At 52.2% G+C, this 26,895-nt stretch overlaps 2 protein-coding genes and 1 long non-coding RNA gene across 7 annotated transcripts; 1 reads left to right on the top strand and 2 right to left on the bottom strand.

Moving 5' to 3' along the window:
- The first annotated feature begins 494 nt into the window (after positions 1-494).
- LOC122440300 lies at positions 495-25,883 on the top strand. The gene is made up of 5 exons (XR_006269083.1): positions 495-786; positions 905-1,524; positions 11,087-11,259; positions 13,362-13,510; positions 25,262-25,883. It is a non-coding gene; the product is annotated as an uncharacterized LOC122440300 (long non-coding RNA).
- On the bottom strand, positions 1,277-10,505 carry SLC25A41 (solute carrier family 25 member 41). Its single transcript, XM_043466372.1, has 7 exons — positions 10,413-10,505; positions 8,316-8,984; positions 7,633-7,785; positions 6,932-7,039; positions 2,992-3,159; positions 2,761-2,908; positions 1,277-1,718 (listed from the first exon to the last, which is right to left on the bottom strand). The coding sequence occupies exons 2-7, from the start codon at positions 8,445-8,447 to the stop codon at positions 1,546-1,548; spliced, it is 882 nt and encodes a 293-aa protein (XP_043322307.1). The 5' UTR covers positions 8,448-8,984; positions 10,413-10,505; the 3' UTR covers positions 1,277-1,545.
- Positions 11,320-24,937, bottom strand: SLC25A23 (solute carrier family 25 member 23). Of its 5 annotated transcripts, none has more exons than XR_006269082.1 (12): positions 24,594-24,937; positions 23,419-23,545; positions 22,769-22,856; positions 22,369-22,480; positions 21,215-21,373; positions 20,973-21,125; positions 20,663-20,770; positions 19,199-19,366; positions 14,297-14,447; positions 13,412-13,470; positions 13,103-13,283; positions 12,579-12,717 (listed from the first exon to the last, which is right to left on the bottom strand). XR_006269082.1 is itself a non-coding variant. In XM_043466370.1 (11 exons), the coding sequence occupies exons 1-11, from the start codon at positions 24,747-24,749 to the stop codon at positions 13,176-13,178; spliced, it is 1,389 nt and encodes a 462-aa protein (XP_043322305.1). In that variant the 5' UTR covers positions 24,750-24,936; the 3' UTR covers positions 11,320-13,175. The 5 variants fall into 5 exon arrangements, 3 of the variants coding, with proteins under 3 accessions (XP_043322305.1, XP_043322304.1, XP_043322303.1); XR_006269081.1 differs by having other exon boundaries at positions 12,626-12,765; XM_043466370.1 differs by having other exon boundaries at positions 11,320-13,283; positions 24,594-24,936.
- Positions 25,884-26,895: the final 1,012 nt, after the last annotated feature.

The following is a 26,895-nucleotide window of genomic DNA, read 5'->3' on the forward strand; positions in this document are numbered from 1 at the left end:
TGGGGGGCGGGGGGCGGAGAGGGACGCCCCTCCGGCTTGACGGACGGCGCCGCCGGGCCAATGGGAGATGGTCGCCCTTCCCGGGGCACCAATCACAGGCTCTGGAGGCGAGCGGCCAATCGGAGTGCCGCGAGAGGCAGTGGGCGGGAGGTACCGCGAGATCGACAGCTCTGGGAGGCAATGGGCTGCGGGCTGACGGCTTTGGGCGGGCAAACTGAGGCGCCCGAAGGAGGCCGAAGGCCCAATGAAGCGGGAGTTCCAGAATCGCGGGGCGGCTTCTGAACCGGATTGACGGCTCCTAAGAGTCAAGCGGACAGGAAGGAGGAGTCTGGCGAAAGACTTCTTTGAACGGGCTGGGTGGGCGTCCAGTGAGATTGTCGTGTAGGCAAGCCAATGGGTACACACGGAAGGCGGTCTTTACAGAGATTGGCAATTAATTTAAGCCAATCTCTGGCGAGGTCGGTGTGATGCGCTTGCGTTTGGACTGAGTTACTTTAGCGTTAACCAGAATCCTTTTCTAGTCCCGTCGTCTAAGCCAATGGCTGAGTGGCGGGGCGGGTGTAAGGTGACTGACCTCACCCTAGGCAAATGACAATGAAGGAAATGGAGGTGCCCCGTTTTGGTGGGAGCTAGAGGAAGCGCCGCTGCATTGGGGCGGAGCCAGCCACCAGACGCCGGGAGGGGATTAGCCGGAACCGGATTGAATGGCAGCCGACGTGGGCATTGGCCACCGGCTGCAGGAATTCAGGCCTGACGTCTGGGTTAGAGTCCCCGGAGGCCGGCCGGGTAAGCCAGGCACGTGGCCTGCTTGAGGCCTTGGAGACGGGTGCTTCCGGGGGTGGGGTGGCCCCAAAGCAAGAGGAAACTCAGGGATCCTCTCATACCCTCTCCTCTTTCCATCCAGGGATCTAGGGTCTTTACTTCTCTTCCAGAACGCATGGAACCGGCTCTCCTACCAACTCAAGGGTCTAGATTTCCTCCCAGGACCGAGGGATCCTAGGCTCTTAATTCGACACCCTACATCAGCTTCACATAAGGTCCTTGGATCCGAGCTCCAATCGCTTCTCGGCCTTTTGGCTAAGATCAAGTGAATCCGAGCTCCAAGCTCTTATCTAGGCCCTCAGTTTATTTTCTGGACCCAGGCAACTTCCAGACTTCCAATTCCCGTTCAAGACTAAGAGGCCCAAGCTACTCCCGCCCCACCCCCCACCCCCCACAGGACCCAGGTATCCAGATGCCCAGCTGCCCTCCTGAACCCAGATATTCCAGACACGGCCAGCAGAAGCCATCTGTTTATTCCTCATTGTTTCCACATTCACCCTTTTGCCATGGAATCAGGACAAGTCGCAGCAAGCCAAACTGGAGTCCAGACTAGTCCCAGGCTGCACCCAGGAGAGGAGGCACCAGGAATTTTCTGACCCAGCAACCAGCCTGCTTCTCCTGACAAATCTGCCCTCGGTCCCAAGCCTGGAAGGCCCTTTGGGGCCAGGGGACACTGGATCTTCCCCTCCATTTCTGCCCAGGGTATGTCGCCTAGTTCACTGCTTATACTCCCAGGGTCTTCTTCATGGCTTCATACACCACGTAGCTGATGCCGCCTGCAGGCAACACCTTCAGTAATGTGGGGGTCATGCCTCGGTATAGCCCTGGCCAGCCCTGCTGGGCCAGGATCCTCCGGAAGACTCCACACATGGTGGGGTTCGAACCCTCCACAGTGTCTGTGGGGACAGAGGCAAGCTCAGGGCCTGGGCCAGAGATGACTTGGCATCAAGGGGTGGGGAGTGGGGAGCTGGAATGTTGGGAGGTGGGGACTGAAGCCAGGAGCAGAGGGTCTAGGGTGTTAGCGGAAAAGAAGCTTGGAAGCCTTTCAGAGGAAATTGGTCAGTTTACAGAGTGAGGAATTTTCAGGATTTGTTTTAGGAAACATCTTAGAAAACATTGCAACTTCAATATTCATTGGAAGGACTGATGCTAAACTGAAGTTCCAGTACTTTGACCAACTTATTGGAAAAGACCCTGATGCTGGGAAAGATTGAGGGCAGGAGGAGGAGGAGGCAACAGAGGCTGAGATGGTTGGATTGGCATCACCGACTCAATAGACATGAGTTTGAGCAAACTCCAGGAGATGGTGAAGGACAGGGAAGCCTGGCAGGCTGCAGTCAATGGGGTCACAAAGAGTCAGACACAACTGAGCGACTGAACAGCAACAAAGATCTGTTAGAGCTTTGCAGTGTGCTAAGGGGTAGTTTGGGGACATTTTCAAGATCAAGGTGGTAAGCTAAGAACCTGTTTGGGTATTTGAGGATTTGTTTAGGAGTTTGAGAGCCCATTTGTGGGATACTGGGGGAGGTGGTTATGAGTTTGGGAATGTCTATGTCAGTTTTCGAAAGTTTAGGAACCATTTGCCTTTTGGAGCCAGATGAGGCCTGAGTCTGATTTGGACAAGTTGGGGGGTCATTTGGGGACTATATGTCTTGAGGTCAGTATGGGGGCCTGAGTCACATTCAAGGAGGTTTGTGGGAGTCCTTTGGGAGCTGGGTGTTCATTTTAGTGATATGTAGGGTTACTTGAAAGGGACTGGGATCAGGTTTGGCGGTGAGGGTAAGTTTCGGTTGGTTCAGGGGTTAGCAAAGATGGCCAGGATCAGATATGGAGAGTCTGGGAGTCAGTTTGTGTGTGTGTTGGAGGGGTGATGAGAAAGTTCAGAGAGCAGAGGCAAGGGGTGGTGGTACGCAAGGTTGCCGAAAGGGCCAGGCTGACCTTGGGCTTGCATCCTGGTGCGCACCAAAGTCAGCGGGTAACTGGCCATCTGTCCACAGGTGGTGGACAGTGTCACAGACGATAGACTGACCAGGCCACTAGGGTCCTTCATGTCCTTGCCTGACTTCAGCCAAAGACACTTGAGCATCTAGGAGAGAAGAAGGCCAGGAGGAAGCTCTCCATGGGCCTGGGTTCACACCGCCCCTGCCACCCCCTCTGAGGGACCCACACCTCATAGACGGCCAGGTCGGTGCAGGCATACGGGATGATGCCGAGCATGTTGGGGAGGTACCCGCGGTAAAGGGCGCGGGTGCCCTCCTGCTCCAGGATCTGCCTGGCACAGTCCAGCAGCCCCTTGTACTGGCCAGTCCGGCGCAGGGTCAGCCGCGTCTTCAGCACCTGGGGAGGATGAGGAGTAAGGCGGCTTATTTGAGCCTCAATGACCCCCCAGCACAGGAGGCAACTGCTCAAGAATGCACACAGCTGGGTTTCAAACCCAGCTGCCTCGGCCCGGCCCGTAAGTGCTCTCAAAGGGTGAGGGAGGGATTTCGTCGGCAGTTCAGTGGTTAAGACTCCATGCTTCCACTGCAGGGGGCACAGGTTTGATTCCTGGTTGGGGAACTTAAGGGGGCTTCCCAGGTGGCGCTAGTGGTAAAGAACCCGGCTGCCAACACAGGAGACATAAGAGATGCAGGTTCAATCCCTGGGTCAGGAAGATCCCCTGGAGAAGGAAATGGCAACGTGCTTCAGTATTCTTGCCTGGAGAATCCCATGGACAGAGGAGCCTGGTGGACTACAATCCATGGGGTCGCATAGAGTCAGACACAACTGAAGAGACTTAACATGCACTCACGGGGAACTAAGATCCTGCGTGATATGAGATACAGCCAAGAAAATTAATAAAACTAAAAAAAAAAAAAAAAGATGAGAGAAGTGATGTGAGCTGAGTGGGGCCTGCAGCGGCCCTAACCCAGCCAAACTTCCTCTACCTGGACCCCAGGTAGGCAGATCTGCCAGTTTTCCCAAAGAAGCCAGAAACTGGAGTTTTTATGAAATGCCCCAACATCAAAATGTTGGCAACTCAACAGTTGTGGAAAAGACAGCACACCGTGTGTGGTAGGCAAAATTAGGTGGTCCCCATGGTTCCGGTCCCCCTTATACACATGCTTTGTTTAATGGCCTCCCTTTGCCCTTGAAAATGGTCTACACCTGTGAGCGTGATGGACTGTGACTCTCTTGGATCAGGGTACACAAAGCACAAAGGCAGAGGGATTTTGCAGATATAATAAAGCCCCTAATCAGTTAACTTTATTTTTTAGATGTTTTTTAATTGGCATATAATTGCTTTACAATGTTGCCTTAGTTCCTGCTGGACAGTGAAGTGAATCAGCTTTACATGTACATATATTCCCTCCCTCTTGGATTTCCCTGCCACTTGCCCCCATCCCATCCACCTCCATCACAGAGGTGAGCTTCCTGTGTCACCAGTTGACTTAAGTTAATCAAGAGAAATCATCCTGGGTGGGCCTGACTCAATCAGGTGAGCCCTTTAAAAGAGTCAGAAGAAGAGATTGAAGGTTCAGAAACAGTTTTGGATTGGCGTTTTATATCTTGGCCATGCTTCTCGCCTCGCAGGATGTTAGTTCCCCAACCAGAGACTGAACTTAGGCCCGTGGCAGTGAAAGAAGTGTGGAATCCTAACCGTTAGACTGTCAGGCAGCTCCCTAGGGTTGGTCTCAAACTAACTGTTATGGAGAGGACCACAGGGCAGGGAACAGTGGGTAGCCTCTGGGAGTTGAGGACTGTCAGTCCTACAACCATAAGAAACAATCCTGGTAATAACCAGGGAGCTTGGCAGAGGACGCCTGAGCCTCAGATGGGTTCATTGGTAGCCCAACTGACTGACACCTTGATTTCCGCCTGATCAAACCCTGAACTGAGGACCCGACTAGCCAGTGCCCAGACATGACCCACGGAAACAATGAGATAATAAATCTGTATCATCTTAAAAGCTCTTGAGTGTGGTAATTTGTTATGTAACAATCAAAATAAAAACACAGATGCAAACTATTATATATAGAATGGTAAAGAAGGTTCTACTGTATAGCACAGGGAACTTTATTCCATATCCTTTAATTAACCCTAATGGAAAAGATATATTTTTTTCTTTAATGTATTTATTAAAAATTGCATACGTATGACTGAATCACCTTGCCATGCAGGAGAAATTAACACAACATTGTAAATCAACTAATTTTCAAAAACAAAAACACGAAGAAACTCAACCAGACAAGGGCAAGAATTATGTGAAGAAAGCTTTAAAAGACTGTTTAGGGAACAAAAAAGGAGACTTGACCAAATGGATGTATTCTTGGATATGTAGACCCAATATTGTATAGAAAGTGAAAATGAAAATTTTCGTTGCTCAGTCATGTCTGACTCTGCAGCCCCATGGACTGTAGTCTGTCAGGCCCCTCTTTCATGAAATTCTCCAGGCAAGAATACTGGTGTGGGTTGCCATTCCTTCCTCCAGGGGATCTTCCCGACCCAGGGATCAAACTTGGATCTCCTGCATTGCAGGCAGGAGCCACTGTCTGAGCCACCAGATGACAATAATCTCTAAACTCACTTGAGTTTAGAGTAAATGAGTAAAAAACAAATACCAATGTGTGATTTTGTTTTCTGAACAAGGCAGATTACTTCTAACTTTTTAAAAGGAAAAAAATCAATGGAGAATAGCCTGGAAAACTAATAAGAGAAGGGATAGAGAAAAATAAGACATAATATCAAGCCTCAAAAATGAAAGACTGGGCTGGGACTTCCCTGGGTGTCCAATGGTTAAGACCCTAATCCAATGTAGGGGGCGAGCATTCAATACCTTGTTGAACATATGCCACAGGGTGCTGCCAAAAGAAAAAAAGGGGGCAAAACCATATAGACAGTAACATGATCAGTGGTTGTTAGGGACTGGAGGAAGGAGGGAGAGGTGAATAAGTGCAGTACAATGACTTTTTAGGGCAGTGGAATTTTTCTGCATGATGCTATTATGGTGGCTACGTGTCACGTTTGTCAAAACCCATAGCAAGTCACAACACCAAGGGTGAACCCTGATGTCAACCATTGGCTTTAGTTAATAATAATGTATCAATATTAGCTCAATTGTAACCAATGTACCACCCAAATTCAAGTTGTTATTGATAGCGGAAACTTCGTATGTAAGCCAAGATATATATGGGAATGCTCTTGTCTTTTTTACCTAATTTTCCTGTAAACCTAAAACTGTGCTACAAAATAAAGCCTACTCATTAAAAAAAAGTTAGAAGATTATTTAAAATTTAAAGAAAAAAATTAGAAGTGCATGAAGAGAACCCGAGTGTCAAGAAAAGAAACAGTGAAAGTGTTAGTCACTCAGTCATGTCCAACTCTGCAACCCCATGGGCTGTAGCCCACCAGGCTTCTCTGTCCACGGGGATTCTCCAGGTAAGAATACTGGAGTGGGTTGCTATTCCCTTCTCCAGGGGATCTTCGCGACCCAGGGATTGAACCCAAGAAGAAAAAGTTCAGAAATAAACCCAGGGACTTCCCTGGTGGTCCAGTGGTCCGGCTTCTACTGCAGGGGGCACAGGTTCCATCTCTGGTGGGGGAACTAAAGATCCCATGTGTCAGGTGATATGGCAACAAAACAGAACAAACGAACCCCACCAAAACAAATATACCAAGGTATACAGGAATTTGGGGCTTCCCCAGTGGCTCAGCAGCAAAGAATCCACCTGCATTGCAGGAGCTGCAGGTTCAATCCCTGGGTCGGGAAGATTCCTTGGAGGGGGACTTACCCCCGCCAAGTATGCCTGCCTGGAGAATCCCCACGGACAGAGGAGCCTGGCAGGCTACAGTCCTTGGGGTTGCAAGGAGTCGGACACGACTGAAACAACTGAGCTTGCAGGCATATAGGAATTTAGTAAATTACAGTGGTGGCATCTTGGGTCATTGGTGATGGAGAGGAGAGGACCCATTCAGTAAATAGTGTTGAGATGACTGGGTAAGCCATCTGGAATACAACTTTGATATGTGTCTTACATAAAGAGGAGGAGGAGGGGGCAGGGAAGGAGGAAGCCATAGCAGCTGCCACCCAATCATCTTGTTTCATCTTCTATGGGGCAGATACTCTTACCTCCATGGGGTTGATGAGTGTCTGGGAAGTGGCCACAGCCAGAGAGCCGGCGAGGAGACGTTCCTGAAAGGGTGGGGACTCGTGCACTCCGCAGAAGTAGTTTTTACACTGGGATGGGAGAGAGGAATGTGAGAACTAGCCTCCTTTCCTTCCTGAAACTCACCCAGGGGAAGAGGTGTGGGGCCTGCAGGATGAAAATATGTCTTGCGAGCTTCTCTGGTGGCTCAGTGGTAGAGAATCTGCCTGCCAATGCAGGAGATGGGGGTTTGATCCCTGATGCGAGAAGATTCCACATGCCTCGGGACAACTAAGCCCAGGCGCCACAACTACTGAGCCTGTGCTTGAGAGCCCGGGAGCCGCAACTACTGAAGCCCGTGCCCTAGATGGGGCTCACTCTGCAACAAGAGCCCTAGAGCCCTTACTCTGCGATAAGAGAAGCCACTGAAATGAGCAGTCTGCACACCACAACTAAAGAAAGCAAAGAGGAGCCTCCACTCGCCACTACTAGAGAAAGCCCATGCACAGCAACGAAGACCCGGCACAGCCAAAAAAAAGTACATTAAAATTCTTTAAAAAAAAAAAATCTTTTTTTAAAAGTATGTTTTGGATAAACATCTGGGCTTTAGGGGATCGTGGGTACTCTGAGAGGTGACAGCTTGAGGGTGGGGCTGGGGAAAGCAGACCATCCCCTCCCCACCCACCTGTTCGAAGACAGAGAACTTGATGGCATACTCTGGAGCAATCTTGAGCACGTTAATACCATTGCCCCTCCAGAGTGAACGGATGCCCCCTTCCTGGATCAGGCTCCGGAGACCTCCCAGCAGATTCATGAAATTCTTCTTGGAGGAGTAGACCTGGAAATATGGAGCCCCTGTCAGCCCTCTGAGGAGCCCTTCACTTCATCTCCATTCAGCCCCCATCTTTTTTGGGGGGGCATGTGGGACCTTCGTTCCCTGCTAAGTCACTTCAGTCATGTCCAACTCTTTGCAACCCTATGGATTATAGCCCGCCAGCTGTCCATGGGATTCTCCAGGCAAGAATACTGAAGCAGGTTGCCATTTCCTTCTCCAGGGGATCTTCCCAACCCAGGGATTGAGCCCATGTCTTTTATGTCTCCTGCATTGGCAGGTGGGTTCTTTACCACTAGCGCCACCTGGGAAGCCCTGACCAGGGATCAAACCCGTGCCTCCTGCAGTGGGAGCATGGATTCCTAACCGCTGTCAGACTGCCAGGGAAGTCCTGCCCCCTTCTAACTCCAACTCCACTCCCAACCCCACCCTTGTCTCTCTTTCCGATTTACATACTCACCCCCTCCCTGAACTCCATCAGCTCCACTCCCATCCATCCCCACCCCAATGTCCCCAGCGCCATGGTCCCCACACACCTGCATATACACCTTGGCACGGTCCAGAGGGGCCGTGCCCGTGCGAGACACTGCCCCAGCCATGGCTCCCGAGAGGAGGAACTTCCACAAGGCTCCCTCATTATCCACTTCCAGGACGTCCACGGGGACCATCAGCTGCTCCCCTGTGTCCAGCACCTGCAGGACAGACCCAGCTCCCACCCACACTCATCCAGGCTGGTGGTCCTTTTCCTGACACATCTCTAGAACCTGCCCTCCCCCTCGGCTCCAGTCCAAGGCTTGCCCTGGTCCCCACAGCTTCCAGGTGGCATTCTACCCAGGCCGGCTTGGAGGGGAGTGGGCCATACAGAGAGGGTGGGCAGGGCGACCTTCTCCCTCTGCAGTTCCAGCTGCAGTTTCTTCAGGGCCTGTGGTTCCCAAGCTCACCTGCTGCGATGGGGGATGCTCCGGTTCTCTTTCCCCCAGGTGCCCAAACACGTACCCGTATACATGGGTACAGCCCAGGTTCCGGGAGGGGGCTGGGGGTGGGGCTGGGGGGCCAGTTTTGGTGAAGAAGGCCTTGACCCTCTTAAACAGGTTCTGGACCCGCAAGCTGGGCTTCTGAGCTTGCTCCGGTTGGGCTCCCATCATAGCTGGAGGGTCAGGACACTCAGGCTCAAAGCTCTGGCCAGAAGTTGGCCCATCCAGCAACTGTGTGGGAGGGGTGCTTTGTAAATTTGGGTCCCAGGGGATGATAAAGTCATAGTGGTCCTTGTGACCTCACTGCATATGGCAGACAGAGTGAGTGTCTCCTCCCCATCCCCACCAGAGGTCCAGATCACAATCGCTCTAAACCCACGAACGTGTTACATTATGTGGCAATTTAAGGGAGAGGGAGTGGATTAAATTTGCAGATAGAATTCAGGTTATTAATCAGCTGATGGGGAGATGGAAAGATGACTCTGGATTCACCACAGGGGCTCAGTGTAATCTCGCAAGTTCTTCAACAGGGAAAAGGGAGACAGAAGAGTCAGCGCTAGAGGGATTGGAGGTGAGAAAGACTCCACAGGCTGTTGCTGACTTTGAGGATGGAGGAAGAAGGCCACCCCAGTTAGCAGATTCTCCCCTGGAGCTTCCAGAAGGGGCCAGCCTTGCAGACAGCCTAATTTTAGCCCAGTGAGCTCCATGTCAGGCTTCTGACCTCCACAACAATGTGTTGTTTTAATCCACTAAGTTCGTGGTCCTTTGTAACAGCAGCCACAGGAAACGGACACATGGCCTTTCATTGTCATGTCAACAGGAGATGGAAGTGGGGGAGAAGGGGAAGTCTTCAGAGTTCTGAGAGAGAGACGCACCGTCAGTCCCTGAAGTGACTCGGGCATAGGTTTGGAGTCAGAGGGCCCCGAGTTTGGATTCCATCTCAGACTCTTCTCGCTGTGTGACCTTGGGGTCCCTGCTTTACTTCTCTGAGCGTCAGTTTCCCCATCTGGAGATTGGAAGTCATGATTGGCTCTACCACACAGCATTGTCAATAGGATCCAGTGAGAGCCTTTGTTCAGAGCATCTCCATTGTCCAAACTGTCTGATCAAAACCCCCGATGTCATCCTTGATTCCTCCTTTTCTCTCTTGCGCAGTCTGTCACTACATCCTGTGGGCTTAATCTTCAAACTATATCGAGAATCTGGCTGCTTCTTATCATGTACATGGCTACCACCTTGGTCCAGCCCTTGTCACTTACCTGGACCAGTGCAGTGGCCTGCACCCCTGTCCCCCAGCTCCAGACCTAACGGTTTAAAGTCTGTCTTCCCTGCAGCGACCACCAGAGGGCGCGCATGAGTACCTGAGTCAGGGCCCGCCCCTCCTCCCCGCACAGCCCTCCAGGGCTTCCACCTACCCGCCCAGAGTCCTCCTCGCAGCCCACAAAGTCCTGCTCTACTTGCCCCATCCGCTCCCAGCCCGCCCCTCCTCCCTCTCTCCCACTAGCTCACTCCGCTGCAAACAGGCCTCCTCGCTGTTCCTCCAACACACCAGGCATGATGCTGCCCGGGGACCTTTGCACCTGCTGTGCTCTCTGCCTGGGATGCTGTTTCCCTAGGCACCCCTCCCTCACCATTTAAAACTCTTTATTCAAACATTACCTTCTCCTCGACCACCCTTGCTGTTATCATTGTTTAGTCGCTAAGTCGTGTCCCACACTTTTGCGACCCCATGGACTGTAGCCCGCCAGGCTCCTCTGTCCGTGGATTTTCCAGGCAAGCACACTGGAGTGGGTTGCCATTTCCTTCTTCAGGGGATCTTCCCGACCCAGGGATCGAACCTGCATCTCCTGCATTGGCAGGTGGATTCTTTACCACTGAGCCACCTGGGAAGCCCTAAAATAGAATATTACTCAGCCTTAAGAAGGAAGGAGATTCTAACACCTGCTGCAACATGGATGACCCTTGAGGACATGATGCCCAGTGAAATAAACCAGACAGAAAAGGGTACATAATTGCATGATTCCAGTTCTAGGAGGTCCCAGAGGAGTCAAATCCGGAGACAGGAAGTAGATGGTGGGCCCAGGGGCTGGGGGAGGGGATGGGGAGTGAGTGTTTAATGGGGACAGAGTTTCAGTTTGGGAAAATGAGAAGAAAGTCCTGGAGATGGATGGTGGGGATGGTTGCATGAGAATATAATGTACTTAATGTCATAGAACTGTGCACTTAAAATTGGTTGAAAGAGTACATTTTATGTAACATGTATTTTACCACAATAGAAAAATATTTAATTTTCTTGTTGTTTTAAGCCTCTTGTTTTTGATACCTTTTTACAGTAGCCCAAGGAAAAGAACACACTTGTGTAATTAGAAAAACATACAGGACAAATTAGGAGGGCTCTGGAATGTGGACTTGCCCCTGCACCCACTTTACAGATGTGGAAACTGAGGCTCATGGAGTCATTTCCTGTTCTCCGTGAATGATAGATGACAACCCATATGTCTTCCCTGTGAGTAGTTAGAGGTACTCCCACATCCACCCACCCCCTTTCAGTAAAAACCACAATGAAAGAGCTTAGAAAATGTATTCCTTTGTTCTTTTCCTTTGAAATAACACGCACAGGCAGGGAGGTGGGGCGTAGTGTGGGTGGAGGAGGTGGAAGCATTGGGGGAGGGGGTCCTCCCAACCCCCAAACATCCCAGTTCCTCTTTCACAGTCCTTGAATGGGGTTCCCCAAGGACTTGGAAGGAATGGAGAGGGGGTTCCCCAATGATACTAAGCTCAGTATCCAAATATAAAGTGCAGAAGGTACAGGGTGGGGGGCTGGGGTAAGTGGGGGGATGGGTTGTCAACTCCTCTCTGGTAGAAAAATAGACCTGGAGTGAATTTGGGGGCTTAGAGGGGTGGGGCTTTGTTTTGCATCCTTGGTTTGTTGCTCCTGGTTTCCAACTCTGAAGCCTGGGGAGGGGCTGGCAGTGCTGGGGTGTGTGTGCGTGTGGGGTCCCCTTAATGTGTTCCCAGCTTCAGATTGCCTGCTTGCCAGCCCTAAGAGAGAGGCAGCCATGCTCTAGGGATTGTGATCAGCCTATAGGTGGGAAGAGGGTGTGAGACCAGCAGAGTGCTGGAGGAGCACTTGAGCATGCCATTCCCCCCACCCCACTTCTGCCCCAGGCCTAGGGGCACGTCCACGCTGGGGAGTTGGGGGCCCGGCGTCTGTGTAGGGCCTGGGAGGGATGTCTCCTCCCCCTGCCAGCATCAGGTGTGTCAGGACAGTGGGCATATCCTGTGGCTTTTCAAGCTGGGAGGCTGGGACCTGGGCTTCCTGCAGGCTCCAGAGACTGTAGGGTTTGTGCCATGGGGGAAGGTCTCCGGTATGTGTCTGGAACAGGGGCGTGTGGGATCCAGGGTGCTGACTGGCCTAGTGGGAGCTAGCTGGGGGCTCTGAGCTTTCAAAGTCCAGTGCCTGGGAGGGTTCAGGTCGGAGACCAGGGGTTAAGGGTTGGCATCCAGGGCCTAGAGGTGGCAGGGTCTGCCTCTGATGGGTGAAGTCTTAGCATCCAAGGCCTGTGGTGCAGGGACCTGGGGTCCTACAGCTGTAGTCGTCTGGAACCGCTCCTCTGCCATTGGGCTCACGAGACTGTGGTTTGAGGAGTGAGGATCTGGCAGGTCAGGGCTTGGGAATCTGGGGTCTGTGGTTGGGGGTGTTGAGGGAATGATGCTTGAAATGTGGGGATCGGGGAGTTGAAGCAGCAGGATCTGGGACCCTGTGTTGAGGTAAAGGGATTCAGGAATCCAGTGGTTGGAGGGAGGGGATTCAGGATCCAGTGGATGGGGTCCCAGGATTTAGGCCTCGCATTGTCAGGATACCGTGGCTGAGGTTTCTTGAGATCCAGAGTCCAGTGGTTGAGCTTGGAGATCCAGGACTTGAAGCAGAAGATCTAAGATCCGCCCGTTTAGGGCTGGGGATCTAGGATCCAGCACTGCCTGAGGACACTGGATCCGGTGCCTGAGGCAGCTGGTGGGGGGGCGGTTAGATACTGGGTAGGTGCTGCTGTGGTTGGGGTGTCAGGATCCATTAGCTGGCTTGTGGGGGATCCAGTGGTTAAGACATGGAGGTCCAGCACTCAGTACGGGGGTGAAGGGACAGGAAAACGTGGGATCCAGTGGCTGAAGTGTGGGGATGCAGGACCCAGTGGATGAAGTATGGGGATCCTGTGGTTTGAATGGTAGGGTGGGGGGAGGATCTGGGATCCACTGGCTGTCTCTTCGGTCTCCAGTGGCCCAGGTGTGGGGGGACATCATGATTGAGGTGAGGGATCTGGGGGAGGGGAGGTGGGTTCTGGGTCCCTCACCTGGACGTGACCCCCAGGGCCTGCTTCATGTTCTCGTAGACCACATAGGAGATGCTCACAGCAGGGATAACCTTCATGAAGTTGGGGGCAATGCCCCGGTAGAGGCCCCGCACGCCCTCCTGGGATAGGATGTGACGGAGGAGACCCAGCATGGAGAGCTGGGGGGCTCCCTCAATGGAGGCTGGGGAGGGGTGGGGAGGTCAGGTAAGGCCAGAGGTCCCCCTCTCACTTCCCCCTCTTTCCCCACCACCCCCACCAGGGCTGGGCCAGGCGGTCATTGCAGCAAGAGGGACTAACAGTGGAACCTACCACTCCAAGTTGGGGCTTCTCCTGGCCTTGGACTTGGCTGCTGAACTTTTCACCCCAATCTGGAGGGCCCACATTTGGGGATGATGAGAAGCAGAACAGGTATGTGTGGAAGGGGAGGTGGGAGAGGACAGAGAAATGTCCTCTTCTTGGAGCTCCATCCCTTCCCTCTTCTCTCAGCTAAACTCTGACTCATCCTTCCATCCTCCATCCCAAACCTCTTCAGGGGAGCCCTTCTTGGTGCCCCAAGTCTGAGTCTGGCTTTTTCCCCACCCCTTCATTCAACCCTAAATCCATACTTAATTTTGGGATGATTTATTCAGCACCTTCCTCTCCAGCCTGGAAGCCCTTTGAGGGTTGGGAGACTACATATGTGTTATGTGTGGATAACCCCTGGCAAAAATCCCAACACAAATGCTAAAATCCCTGTAGAAATTCTCAAAAAAAAAAAAAAAAAAAAGATTGAGGGATAGTAGAGGGGAGAAAAAAAGAAAAAAAAACCCTCAAAAAACAATCCAGAGAAATACAATAGAACAACTGTAGCCTGTAGCCTGGCCCTGTTGCTCCCTGGCCTGGCTATAACGCAGCCTTGCAAATTAGAACTCAAAGGACCCGCCCAGAAAGCTTGCCTCCCAACTGAGATCGCTGGGATGCTCATCCAGTACTGACTGTGTCTGGTCTCCTGCTTAGGATAAGGGGCTCCCATTCCAATGTCACAAAAGGGTAAACTGTGGCCCAGAGAAAAGTCAGGACTTGAGTCAAGGCCAATCCAAATTCCAGGAGGACCCCAGCCTGGGACTCTGTTTTCTCAGGAGAAGGAGCCAGGGGATGGGGAGATGGGCCGAGTCGTGAGACCTTCCCTGTCTCCTCGTCCCACCCAGGCCTCACCTTGGGCCTGCATGCGGGTCCGGACCAGGGCCAGTGGGTAGCTGGCTATCTGGCCGCACGTGCTGGAGATGGTGCCACAGGCCAGGAGGACGAGGATGCCCGGGTCAGCTGAGTCGTGGCTATACTGCTGGAGCCACTGGTTCTTCAGGGTCTGGGAGGGGTGGAGAAGGAAGGAGGGTGGGAGGGAGCTAGGTGACACCAGGACCCTGCCGGCTGGCTTCTGTATCCTGTGACAGTTGGTCTTAGCCATGCAGGCTCTTGCTTAGACCTCACCTAAAGGGGACTTCCCTGGAGGTCCGGTGGTTAAGACTGAGCACTTCTAATGTAGGGGGCCTGGATTCCATCCAGTTCCCAGTGGGGGAACTAAGATCCCACATGCCTGCTGCACCATGGGGCCAAAAACCAAAAAAAAACCTCACCTAGATTCTTTCTGGGCTTCCCTGATGACTCAGGTGGTAAAGGATCTGCCTGCGATATGGGAGACCTGAGTTTGATCCCTGGGCGAGGAAGATTCCCTGGAGAAGGAAATGGCTACCCATTCCAGTACTCTTGCCTGGAAAATCCCATGGACAGAGAAGCCTGGTGGGCTACAGTCCATGGGGTTGCAAAGATCCAGATGCAACTGTGCACACTCACACAAACCCTCTCTGGTATGTGGAATAATGGCCCCCCTATTGTTCCTGCCCTAATCCCAGGAATCTGTGAATAGGATACCTTCTGTGGCAAAAGGGACTTTGCAAACAGGATTAAGTTAAAGATCTGGAGGTGGGAGACTATCCTAGAGCTTTCAAGTGGGCCCGATGTCATCACAAGTCTTCTAAAAGTCAGAGAAGGAGATGTGAATGCAGAAACAGACACGAGAGACATGAGGTGGGGGAAGAGGCCATGTTGCTGATCTTAAAGATGGAGAAGGGGCCATGAGCCAATAAACGTGGGCCACCAGAAACTGGACAATGTAAGAAAACGGATTCTCTCCTAGAGCCTCCTAAGGGAAAGAAGCCTTGCTGACACCTTGATTTTAGCCCAATTAGACCTATTTTATGGATTTCTCTGGTGGCTCAGTAAAGAATCCCCCTGCCAATCAGGAAACATGGGTTCGATCCCTGGGTTGGGAAGATCCGCTGGAAAAGGAAATGGCAATCCACTCCAGTATTCTTGCCTGGAAAATTCAATGGACAGAAGAACCTGGCAGGCTACAGTCCGTAGAGTTGCAAAGAGTCAGATATGACTGATATGACTAAATAACAATTACTATCCCCATTTCACTGATGAGAAACTGAGGCTCAAGGCAAGTTACTTGCCTAAAGCCACAAGATAAAGGTGACAATCAACATTCAGAGTCACCCCCAAGTCCAGAGCTATGCTCTTGGCCAATCCCTTCTGAGGACTTCTGTGAGGCCTCTCTAAGTCCAGAATCTTTTTTCTGACCTTGGGACTGGAAAAAGGTTCATAGGTTGCATTTACTGAGTCAATCTTAATCCATTGCTAATGGCTTCCCAGAACTGTGTTGAGAGAGACTCAAGTGTGGTAATGGATTGGTGATGTCTGGTCTGGGCATGGAAGGTGCAAATGAGAAGTATTTACTATACTGACTTTGTGGCTAGAGCTGCATTAGCCAATTAGGTGTTTGATGAGTTTTTAAGAGCAGTTCTGTTAAAAAGAGGTTTTAACACCTGGATAAGTATGGCCAACTTATGTGCTTAAAAAAGAGTAAATCATGTTTCTGTAGGACTTCTCAGAGTCTTTAAGAGACTAATTAAGATCTTGAAATGTCAAGAAGGCACAGGGCTTCTCAAACTACTTAGACCTCTGAAATCCCTTTTGGGGTGAAGAATGAATGATATAAGGCTGTGTCTTATATCTGCTCGGGAGTCTTAATGGCTTCCTATCACCTTTGGGAGAAACCCAAACTCGTGATCTTTGAGTCCTTGCTGACGTCAACTCTGTCCAGCCACTCAGGACTTCCACTCTTCAACAGCAAAACAACCAACCAATCTAATCAAAAAATGGGCAGAAGACCTAAAAAGACATTTCTCAAAAGAAGACATTTAAATGGCCCATGGGAATGTGAAAAGATGCTCAATGTTGCTAATTATTGGAGAAATGTAAATCAAAACTACAGTGAGGTATCACCTCACACTGGTCAGAGTGCCCATCATTAAAGAGTCTACAAATAACAAATGCTGGAGAGGGTGTGGAGAAAAGGGAACCCTCCTACACTTTTGGAGGGAATATAAGTTGGTATAGCTACTGTGGAAAACAGTATGGAGGTTCCTTAAAAAACTAAAAATAGAGCTGCCATTTGATCCAGCAATCCCACTCTTGGGCATATATCTGGACAAAACTATAATTTGAAAAGATACATGCACCACTATTCACAATAGTTGAGACAGGGAAATAAATGTCCACTGACCATATAAATACTTACTTAAATAAGTACCATATAAGGTGTGGTACTTATATATAATGGACTACTAGTCAGCCATAAAAAAGGATGAAATAATGCCATTTCCAGCAACGTGGATGGACCTAGAGATGATCATACTAAGTGAAGTAAGTCAGACAGGGAAAGACAAATACCATATGATATCACTTGTATGTGGAATCTAAAATACTATACAAATGAACTTATCTATGAAACAGAAACAGACTCCAGACCCAGAAAAAAAAAACTTATGGTTACTAAAAGGGAAAAGTGAGAGGGGAGGGATAAATTTGGAGTTTGGGATTAGCAGATACAAACTGTTTGTGTGTGTCAGTAACTCAGTTGTGTCTGACTTTTTGCAACCCCATGGACTGTAGCCCACCAGGCTCCTCTGTGGATTTCTCCAGGCAAGAATACTGGAGCGGGTTGCCATTTCCTTCTCCAAGGGATCTTCCTGATCCAGGGATCGAACGCAGGTCTCCTGCATTGCAGGAAGATTCTTTATCATCTGAGCTACAGGGAAGTCCCATAGATACAAACTACAGTATATAAAATAAACAACAAGGTTCTACTGTATAGTACAAGGAACTATATTCTATATCTTGTAATAAGCTGTAATAGAAAAAAAAGAGACTTTCACTCCTCCAAGAGACCAAATTCATTTCTATGTCTGGTCCTTGGCATTGGCTATGCCCTCTGCTTTGTTCACACTCTCTTTTGATATATATTCAACACATCACTCCAGCATCACCTCTCAGAGGCATTCCCAGCCTCAGTTGCATCTGGATCTTTGCAACCCCATGGACTTTAGCCCACCAGGCATTCCCTCCTCCTGCCCACAGCTACTTGCGATTATACATTCTCTTTGTTGTCTTCTGAGAACTTTTCAGGATCTGAAACTATTTATTTGCTGGTTTACTGCCTTCTTTGTTCACTGGAGGGGTATCCCAGGAGGACAAGAATTATGTTGTACTCTTTGAATGCATGCATTGGAAGGACTGACGCTGAAGCTCCAATACTTCGGCCATCTGAGGCAAACAGCTGATTCACTGGAAAAGACCCTGATGCTGGGAAAGATGGAGGGCAAGAGGAGAAGGGGGCGACAGAGGATGAGATGGTTGGATGGTATCACTGACTCAATGGATGTGAGTTTGAGCAAACTCAGGGAGATAGTGAAGGACAGGAAAGCCTGGTGTGCTGCAGTCCATGGGGTCACAGAGAGTCAGACACGATTTGGCAACTGAACAACAACCTTGAATGCAGCAGCCAGCACAGTGCCAGGCACTTATGGATGCTTAGGAAACAGTTGCTAAACCAACAAATGAATGAATGAAGCTTTATCTCATTTGGCTATATAGATGCTGGGGGCTGGTAGGGCAGGTAGGGTTGGCAAGTATGGGGCATTCTCAGATCAGGACCAGCTATGTCATTTGTGGGACCCAGTGTGAAATAAAAATAAGGGAGGTCCCCTGTTCAAAAATTACTGAAAATTTTAAGACGGGACTTTCCTGGTGGTCCAGAGGTTAAGAACCCACCTGCCAGTGCAAAGGACATGAGTTTGATCCCTGGTCTGGGAAGATCCCATATGTCACAGGGCAACTAAGCCCGTGAGCCACAACTACTGGGCCTGAGATCTAGAGCCCAAGGGCCATAACCCCTGAAGCCCACGCACCCTAGAGCCTGTGCTCTGCAACAAGAGAAGCCACTGCAATGAGAAACCTGTGCACCACAACTAGAGAGCAGCCCTCGCATGCCACAACTAGAGAAGGCCTGAGTGCAGCAATGAGGACCCAGGGCAGCCAAAAATAAATAAACAAATGAAAAGAAAAACAAATTCAGGATGGCAACAGCAAAGCATTCAACCAAGCCCAGGGCCCTTTTGAGTTGGCAACTGGACAGGTTGCCCACCCAGGAAGCTGGGCTGGATACAAACATCGGGGCAGGGATGCCTGGGGACTTCTGTGTTAATTGGGAGACCCTGGTGATCCTGCCAGGAGATGGGAAAAGCAATGGATGAGGCCCCTGGAAGAGAATCAGCAAAAACTCCTGGCTCCTTCCTCTCCTGCTAAAGGTCCCAAGATGCTGACCATGGGGTGTGGATTTTATAGTGACAATGGACACCGAAATGGGCAGACCTTAAAGAAAACATTGGCTTGGTGGTAGAGGCGTGTTTGACCCATGTTTTGGGAGGAGATGGGCATCTTTGAAGCTCAGCTTTGCCTGCTCCCTTGATTCTCTGAACTGGAGTGGTCCCCAACTTTCACACGTCCTGAGACCTGGGAAGACCAAGCTACAGATGGAAGGTTCTTGTGGTAGGAAGTGGAAGAATGGCAGGGGATGGGGGTCCAATGCCTGAAAAGGTTCCCCAGGATCCCATGGCCCATGGTGCTTTGCTTCTCCACCTATAGCTATGGAGGTCAACTGATTTAGACCCCCAGGGAGAGCAGACCCCACCCAGAGAAGGGAGTGCCACAGACCTCATAGACGGCCAGGTCGATGCCTGCGTAGGGGATGATGCCCAGAACGTTGGGCAGGTAGCCACGGTAGAAGGCACGGGGACCTTCTCTCTCCAGGATCTGCCACGCACAGTCCAGCAGCCCCTTGTACTGGCCCGTCCGGCGAAGGGTCAGCCGTGTCTTCAGCACCTGGGGAGAACCCGGTTATCCCTGGAAAAGCTGCCTTTGGAATCACAACATCCAGGAATGAAGACAGCTGGCTGGAGACACCCTGAGAATAACTGAATTAAAATAACCATTTGCTCTAGAATCTATCTTCTGCCTCCAAACTCTATACCGACAAACTGTTAACATCTATCAGGGTTGCTTGTGGCACCCGCTGCTAACTATCTCCCAATATCCCTTAGCAATAGAATCTGTTATTTTCAGCAAGCACACAGCCTCTAGAAATATAGACTACATTTCTCAGCCTCCCTAGGTGTGTGGCCATGTGACTGAGTCCAAGCCGATGAAGGTGAAGAAGTATGCAAGACTTTCAGAAAGCATCCTTAAAGTCAGGGAGGTGTTCCTTCCTTTGTTTTTCCTTCTTGGCTGGAATGTGGATGCTGTAACTGGAGCACAAGTAGCCATTTTTGTCCATAAGGAGGGTGCTGCATGCTGAGGTGGTAGAACAAGATAGACTCTTGTTCTCCGACACTCTGAAGCCACTTATACCACCCCTGAACTGCTCACCTCCGGACTTCATTTCCATGATTTAAGTTTTCTATCACTCCAATCCTAACTGATGCCTGGTACAACCTGAAACTTGAAATGATTTCTCCAAAAACGGTTTCACTTGGAAATGATTCCCTTGGGGACAAGCATCCTGGAAACCAGGATCCTTAGAAGAGGCGTATCCATCAGTGGCTGCCCCCCACAACTGTCATCTAAACAGTTAAACCAACACTGATCAAACCAGCCAATGCTGAAGGAAATCAACCCTGATTATCCACTGGAAGGACTGATGCTGAAGCTCCAGCACTTTGGCCACCTGATGTGAAGCATAGACTCACTGGAAAAGACCCTGATGCTGGGAATGACTGAGGGCAGGAGGAGAAGGGGGCCCTTCTCGCCCAGAGGATGAGATGGTTGGATGGCATCATTAACTCAATGGACATGAGTTTGAGCAAACTGGAGATAGTGAAGGACAGGGAAGCCTGGTGTGCTTCAGTCCATGGGGTCGCAGAGTCAGATACGACTGAGCTGAGAGTCAGATACAACAAACCAGTACTGTCGCCAGAAATCACATGTCAAACTGTGATACCCAGACCAGCTCCACAAGAAACAGCATTGCTGTAATGAGTCTGAATCAGGAAGAGACAAAGTGATCACCCAGTGCTTAGCGGATCAATGTGAAGTGGATCACCCCACTTCACACCTTGGAGTGAAACGGTGATTGCAGACCTCCCACAGTACAGCGAGGTCTCTGCCAGGGCTGCTCCTTACCTCCATGGGGTAGATGATGGTTTGGGCTGTGGCACCAGCCAGGGAGCCAGCCACAAAGCGCTCCTGCACGTGCAGTGTCTCCTGTTGCCCCCGGATGGCCCGCTTGATCTGAGAGGGAGACACAGAGGTGGCGGGACCTCAGGGCTTGGCCTTCTGTGGGTTTGAACTTCCCCTCTGCTGTCCTTCTGCTGGGGGCGTCCCGTAGGGGAGCAGATGCCTACTCCCGGGGACCTGCAGACATTCCCGCACCCGCAGGCCAATCCTGCAGACCCTATGTCTATAGTCCATCCCTCCCCACACCTGCCCCCACCTGCTCATAGGCCATGAACTTGATCGCTGACTCAGGTGCAATCTTGAGCACATTAATCCCGTTGCCACGCCACAGGGAGCGCACGCCCCCCTCTTGGATCATGCTCCGGAGGCCCCCCAGGATGTTCAGCCGGTTGGTCTTGGAGGCGTGGACCTGGGTGGGGGGAGACAAGGTGGCTTCGGGGTCCCTTCCAGGGGTCCAGGCCTGGGGAAAGGAGGGGGTGGGTCTCTCCAGGGCCTCACCTGCATGAAGACCTTAAGGCGGTCCAGAGGGGCTGTGCCTGTCCGGGACACGGCACCCGCCGCCGCGCCCGCCACCAGCTGCTTCCACCACATGCCAGTCAGCTTCTCCTGCTCCGAGAACTCATCCGGGACAGTCAGGCACTCGCCAATATCCAGGACCTGGGGATGCAGAGGCTGGGGGTGTCATGACCCACTGGGGCTGGGAAGATGTGACCCTGCTCTAAACTGGGGCATCTCCCCCATGAATTCCAGGATACCCAGAGAGTCCACCAATCCAAGAGATCTCTCTCAGATCCCTACCAGATCTAGCCCCGCAGTCTCCATGAAAGGTAACATCCTTCCTGGGGACCTCCACCAAATCCCATCAAAGCCTCCTATTCAAGCCTCTGCTCCATAAAGATCCCTCCAGGGCCAATGAAATCCCTCTGCAGGATTCCATCCATAGGGTCTCTTACATAAGGATTCCAGAAGATTCCTCCAGGGCCACACAAGATCCTACAAGGGGCTTCCCATATCAGGAGCCCAGTGGCTCTCTCCTGGGGTCTCCCCCTGATCCCATGGGTCTCCCCCACAGAGATCATCCACCCTCTAGCATCTCCACTTGTGGACTTCTTAACCAAGCCCCTCATAGGTCTCCCAGGGTGGGAATCTCTGGACCTCTCAAGAGATTCTCAGCAGATCCCAAGGATGGATTCCCTCCAGATGCCATCAGATCCTATCAGAAGCATCAGTTAGGGATTCCCATCCCAGAAATGACAATCCAGTGCACTTCTTCCCTCAATTTCTAATGGATCCCATCAGACCCTCCAAAAACAGTGGCTTCCTAACTTGTCTTTTCAGCAGCAGAATTCTTTATTGGGCAGAACTAGAAACCAGCAGAAGGAGAGCTGCGTGGGTAGAAGGTGGGAGACCAGATGCCCCATCTGGTGAGCCCTCTCTTGCCTATCTCCCCAAGCCCCCACAGTAAGTCTGAAGGGCTCCCATCAGCTCCCATCAGTTCCCAGAGCCCCAGATGGAGGAAGAGGAGAGCAGAACCTCACCCTCAGGCTGCTCCCAGTGGCTCCTCCCACTAGAGTGCCAATCCAGCCCCTGCCCCTATGCCTTGGGGAAGAGAGGTCCCGACCACCAGGCTGGGATCGTCACCCCCACCTCACCGTGGAATGCTTCCAAAAATACAGCACATCTTCCACGTTCTCCAGCGAATGCAACAGGAAGTGGTCACGCCACTCCTGCCAGTCAATGGTCATGGTGCCATCACGGTCCATGCTGGTGGGGAGAGGGGCACAGGTGGGACAGAATCAGTGCCTGGGGCTGGGAGGTGAGTTGAGGGAGGTGGGAGATTCTGGTTTGTTTGGGGAGGAGACTGAGCTCCTTGGCACTGCAAAGCCCCCCATTTTACAGAGGGGCACACTGAGGCTCAGAGAGGGAAAGCAACTGGCCCAAGATCTCAGCTCCACTCCCTCCCTGGGATTGGGTCCAGGGCTCAGAGGCTCGAGGTGGCTGAGGGGGTCTCAGGGGTCTGAGTTACCTGGGATTGTGGACCCAGCCACTCACCTGTGCAGGATTTTCTCTGCCTGTTCCAGCGAGATGGAAATGCCCAGGGCTCGGAAACTCTGCTGGATCTCAGAGACATCAATCTGACCTGGGGAGGGGGCCCAAGGGGGGGACCCTGAGTCAGAGGACCAGAATAGCTTGGACTGGGGATGTCTAACAAGACCAGGGCACACAGGAACCCAAGGTGAGGTGTGTGGCAGGGTTGTGGTGAGGGGCCCTTGACCCATTGGGATCAGAGAGGTGGAATTGGTTCATATTGGGAGGGACTTGCATTTGCTGAATGAATGAAGGATTAAGTCCAGGGGTAATTATTGGGGTTCCCATGCCACAGGGAGTTGAGGCCATATTGGACATCCAGAAAATACGATGGGGGTGGCTCTGTCTCACAGGGAATCCAGGAGCAACGTGGGGAGGGGAATCTTTGCACCACAAATAATATGACTAATAAATAATAGGGTCCCACCCCATTAGGAAAAGGAGGTGGGATAGGCCAGCTGGGCCCTGAACCACCTAGCTGAGGGTGAGGAGAGCTCCCGAAATAGCCTGTGAGTCATCAGGGAGAAGCAGCCGTCCCCGCTTCCTCCTGGCATTGCCAGTTCTAACCCCACTGGGGTCTCCAGGGCCCCCACAGCCCCATCCCCCGGCCTTACCATCCTGATTCCGGTCCAGACTATGGAACAGAAGTAAAAGGCGCTGTTCCCGCTCCTGCAGGTAGAGGATAAACTCCTCCAGGTCAAGGCCGCCGTCTGGGTCACTGTCACCCTCAGGGTGGATGCCCTGGCAGGGGAGAAAGGTCAGAGGGAGCTCCTAAAAGCTGCTCCCACAATGTGGGGCATGACAAGCTTAGGTCCCAGGAACCTGGGCGCATCACCCTGCCATCAGCTCTCCCCTCAACAAGATGCCCAAGGCCATGGTAGGTCTGTGAGGTGGACAGCAGTTGTTCAACTTTCCTGGTGAGCAAAATGAGGCTCGTCAAGGTCAAGTAACTTGCCCAAGGTTACAGAGCTGGGAAGTAGGTAGGTGGATTTGGGCTCTTGTTTCTGCAACCTGTCCTTCCAGCTGTCTCTTACATGAACTTGTCCGAGTGGCAGTTTCAAGAGCTCTCACTGGAGATGGCACTGAGCGATGTGGTAGCAAGGACACAACCACACTGAGCATCCACTGGGCCTCTGTTTACCCATCTGTAAAGTGGGAGGGTGACTGGAGGTCTCAGGGTTCTATGGAGACAGTCCAGTTGCATGTGGGTCTTCAGGTGTAGAGGGATTGGGGTCAAGTTCCTGCTTGGATAGGATCATCCCCAGCTGAGGGCAGCCTCAGATAGGATTGGGTCCTTGGCTGGGACAACTTGGGGCATTGAGCCAAGTCCTAGAAAGGACAGGGAAGGGAATGTAAACATAGAGTCTGGGGCAGCTGCCTGGGAGAGTAGTGGGTGCCCAGAGCTGGGTAGGAGGGAGGGGAGGGCATGTTTCCTCTAGGTGGGTGCAGGCCATGTCTCTGGGTTGTGCAAAGAGTTCAGAGGAGGGTGTGTCCAGGGCAGTGGGCAGAAAAGCGCACGTGGCCCCATTCCCTGGCAGACATCCTCCACCCAGAGGGAGGAGGGGGACAGGTTTGGCAGCCTGAACTGCAGGCCTGGGGCCTTGGTGGTCCTATCTTGAGCGATCCTGTTAGGCCCGGACACGGGTGGGCACGGGCAAAGAGACAGGGACGCTCAAGCTAGGCACAGGCTGTCACGGGCGACTCCCGGCGCTCCATTCAGGGGCTCAGATTACCCGGCGCCAGTTGGGCCCAGCGCCGCGCACCAGGAGGGGTATCCCAGCGGGGGTACCTGTTGGGCGCCGCGGTCCGGATCGCCCCCGCCCAGCCGGGCCAGTCCCTGGCGCAACTCGCGAATGTCCACGCGACCATCCTTGTTACTGTCCAGCTCTTCGAAGAGGCGACCCCAGCGCTGACGCCGCTCGGCATCGCCCGGGCCCCCCCGCATGGCGCCAGCCCGGGGGGGAGGGGAGGCCCGGCAGCGGCGGCCTCAGCGGGGGCTTGACGGCTCCCCCTCCCCCCCCGGGGCCCCGCAGGGCCAGCTCCGCGGCCACTGCCACCGCAGCCTCCGCGCTGCCTGCCGGGCTCCGGCACTTGTAGGAGGCGGTGACTGCTAGCCGTCGCCGCCCGCGCCAGAACTTGCTTCTCCTTCCCCGACCCGCTTTGGGGGGAGGGGGCTGAGGGCGGAGCTGGGGGGTGGGGGTGGTGGTGGGGCGGGTCAGGGATGCCCCGGTATTAGCACAACCTAGGGAGCACCACATTCATTCTGGAAATGGAGTGGCTGGAGAGAGCAATATCTCAGGTCTGGTTTCGTAGCTCCCTTTCTACGTGCCTCAGTTTACCCTCTGCCCAAGGAGGCGAGGTAAGGAGATCTCAAGGATTGGGTTACGTAATCCCTTTCCACTTGACCTCCCGCCTCTACTAATTTTCATCAGGAACTAAAGTTCTCTTTTTTCCTAGATGTTCTCAAGGACCAACTCTGCGCCATCTAGGCCTGCAACAGCCCTCCCGCTCCAATCACATTCCCTACGCGGCCACTGAAGCACAATATCTAGCCGTGCTGTCATCCCGCCCGTGCGCCTCCTTTCTCGGTTCCACTCAGCCTGGGAAACGGAAGATCAACGCGCCGGGCTGCTGCAAAGTCGGTTTCCTATTGGCCAGAGCCGCAAGAGCTGTGCCCGCCCGTCCCGCCTCTCCCACCCACCTAGGCGGGGCTTCCCCACTGACCCAGGGCAGCCTTCTGTCCCGCGGCCCCTGGCTCTCCAGGAAGTCTTAAAGGGGCCCCGACCTGATCCGGACACCGAGAAAATTGCTTTCTCCCGACCTGCCTGGGGAGGAGTCCCAGGCGCGGCTGGGGATAAAGGCCGCGTAACTGGAGGCGGGGCCCCAGTCTGTCGCGCTCCGTGCACCTGCCGAAGGTCCCTCCCACTAGTTTCGGGCGCAGTTTCTCGATTCACCATTAGGGGGAGGGGCGCCCGGGCCTTTTGACAGCGAATAATAATAATAGCTGACGTTGATTCATTGCGTTGCACAAGCCTGGTCTTTTACTCACCTCTCGCGTCGTCGTCTCTAAAACCCTAAAACGTACGTGGGACTGGCTTTCGCACTTCACGGATGAGGAAATAAGAGGTTAAGCCTCTCACCCCAGTCCATATGCCCAGGAAGGGGCAAAGCAGAGATTTAACTAGACCTGGGATTCTTACCCATCGTTGATCTATGACTTGGAAGGGATTAATTTCCCCTTAACCATAACTCTTCACTCTCGAGTCTGCAGGATGGGGTCGTCTTATTACCATCTTCCTTTATCCAAAGATACAGCCGTGAGGGCAATATGGTTCCCTGGCAATATGCCCAGATAGGTGTGCTCTAACACGTATGTTCCAGACAAAGCCTCTTACAGAGGGTCTCCTCATAGACGTTTTCATTCACAGGTGGCCCTCGCAGGTGCCCTACAACACAGGGGGATACAGGTATTTTCACACGGAGATGCCCCAAACAAATGGTTTCTCACAGGTGCATGCTTGACAGGTGGACCTCAGAACACACGAGCCCCCCTCAGATGTGCTTCTATGTCCGTGAGCCCCACGCAGGCAGGCTCAGATCTCCCTCTCACGTGAGCTCAGTTCTATGCAGCCGTCCCTCCTGCAGGGCTGTTTCCTGCACCTCACAGGTATGTGTCTCAACAGGTATTCCTCCACCCAGGAATGCGTTATAGAGCCTCCCCCACCACAGGTGTATTCCATTTACATATTCATCCATATGGGGCTTTTTCATATAGCTGGGTCCCCTACCGGCGTACTTCAATGCAGGTGTGTCTTGTACAAGTGCTTCTAATGTCTTTCCACACGGCAATTCCTCCTGCAAGTCTCGTTCATTTCATAGGTGGGCCATGCAGATACATTCCCAAAACAGATGTGCCCTGCGCTGCAGTGCCTCAGCCGGGTGTTTGGTAGCAGGCAGGTTGCGTTCTGTACAGCTGCTTTCCCCACAGGTAGGCTTCCATTCAGCTACACTCCACATAGACGTGTTTCAAAGCAGATGTGTCCCATCGGCGTTCTTACACATCCGTGCAGATGTCTTCTTTACACGTTAGC

Source organism: Cervus canadensis, chromosome 4 (assembly GCF_019320065.1).
Source record: "Cervus canadensis isolate Bull #8, Minnesota chromosome 4, ASM1932006v1, whole genome shotgun sequence".
Lineage (NCBI taxonomy): Eukaryota > Metazoa > Chordata > Mammalia > Artiodactyla > Cervidae > Cervus > Cervus canadensis.

Excerpts from the sequence above, each read along its gene's own strand:
- SLC25A41 (XM_043466372.1), bottom strand. The coding sequence starts at position 8,447 with ATGGTCCCCGTGGACGTCCTGGAAGTGGATAATGAGGGAGCCTTGTGG. Across the intron at positions 3,160-6,931 it reads CACTCATCAACCCCATGGAG|GTGCTGAAGACGCGGCTGAC; the intron begins GTAAGAGTATCT and ends CATCCTCCCCAG. Across the intron at positions 2,909-2,991 it reads CCGACCTGGCCGTCTATGAG|ATGCTCAAGTGTCTTTGGCT; the intron begins GTGTGGGTCCCT and ends CTTCTCTCCTAG.
- SLC25A23 (XM_043466368.1), bottom strand. The coding sequence starts at position 24,749 with ATGCGGGGGGGCCCGGGCGATGCCGAGCGGCGTCAGCGCTGGGGTCGC. Across the intron at positions 21,126-21,214 it reads GCCTTAAGGTCTTCATGCAG|GTCCACGCCTCCAAGACCAA; the intron begins GTGAGGCCCTGG and ends CCCCCCACCCAG. Across the intron at positions 19,367-20,662 it reads CCATCATCTACCCCATGGAG|GTGCTGAAGACACGGCTGAC; the intron begins GTAAGGAGCAGC and ends GGTTCTCCCCAG.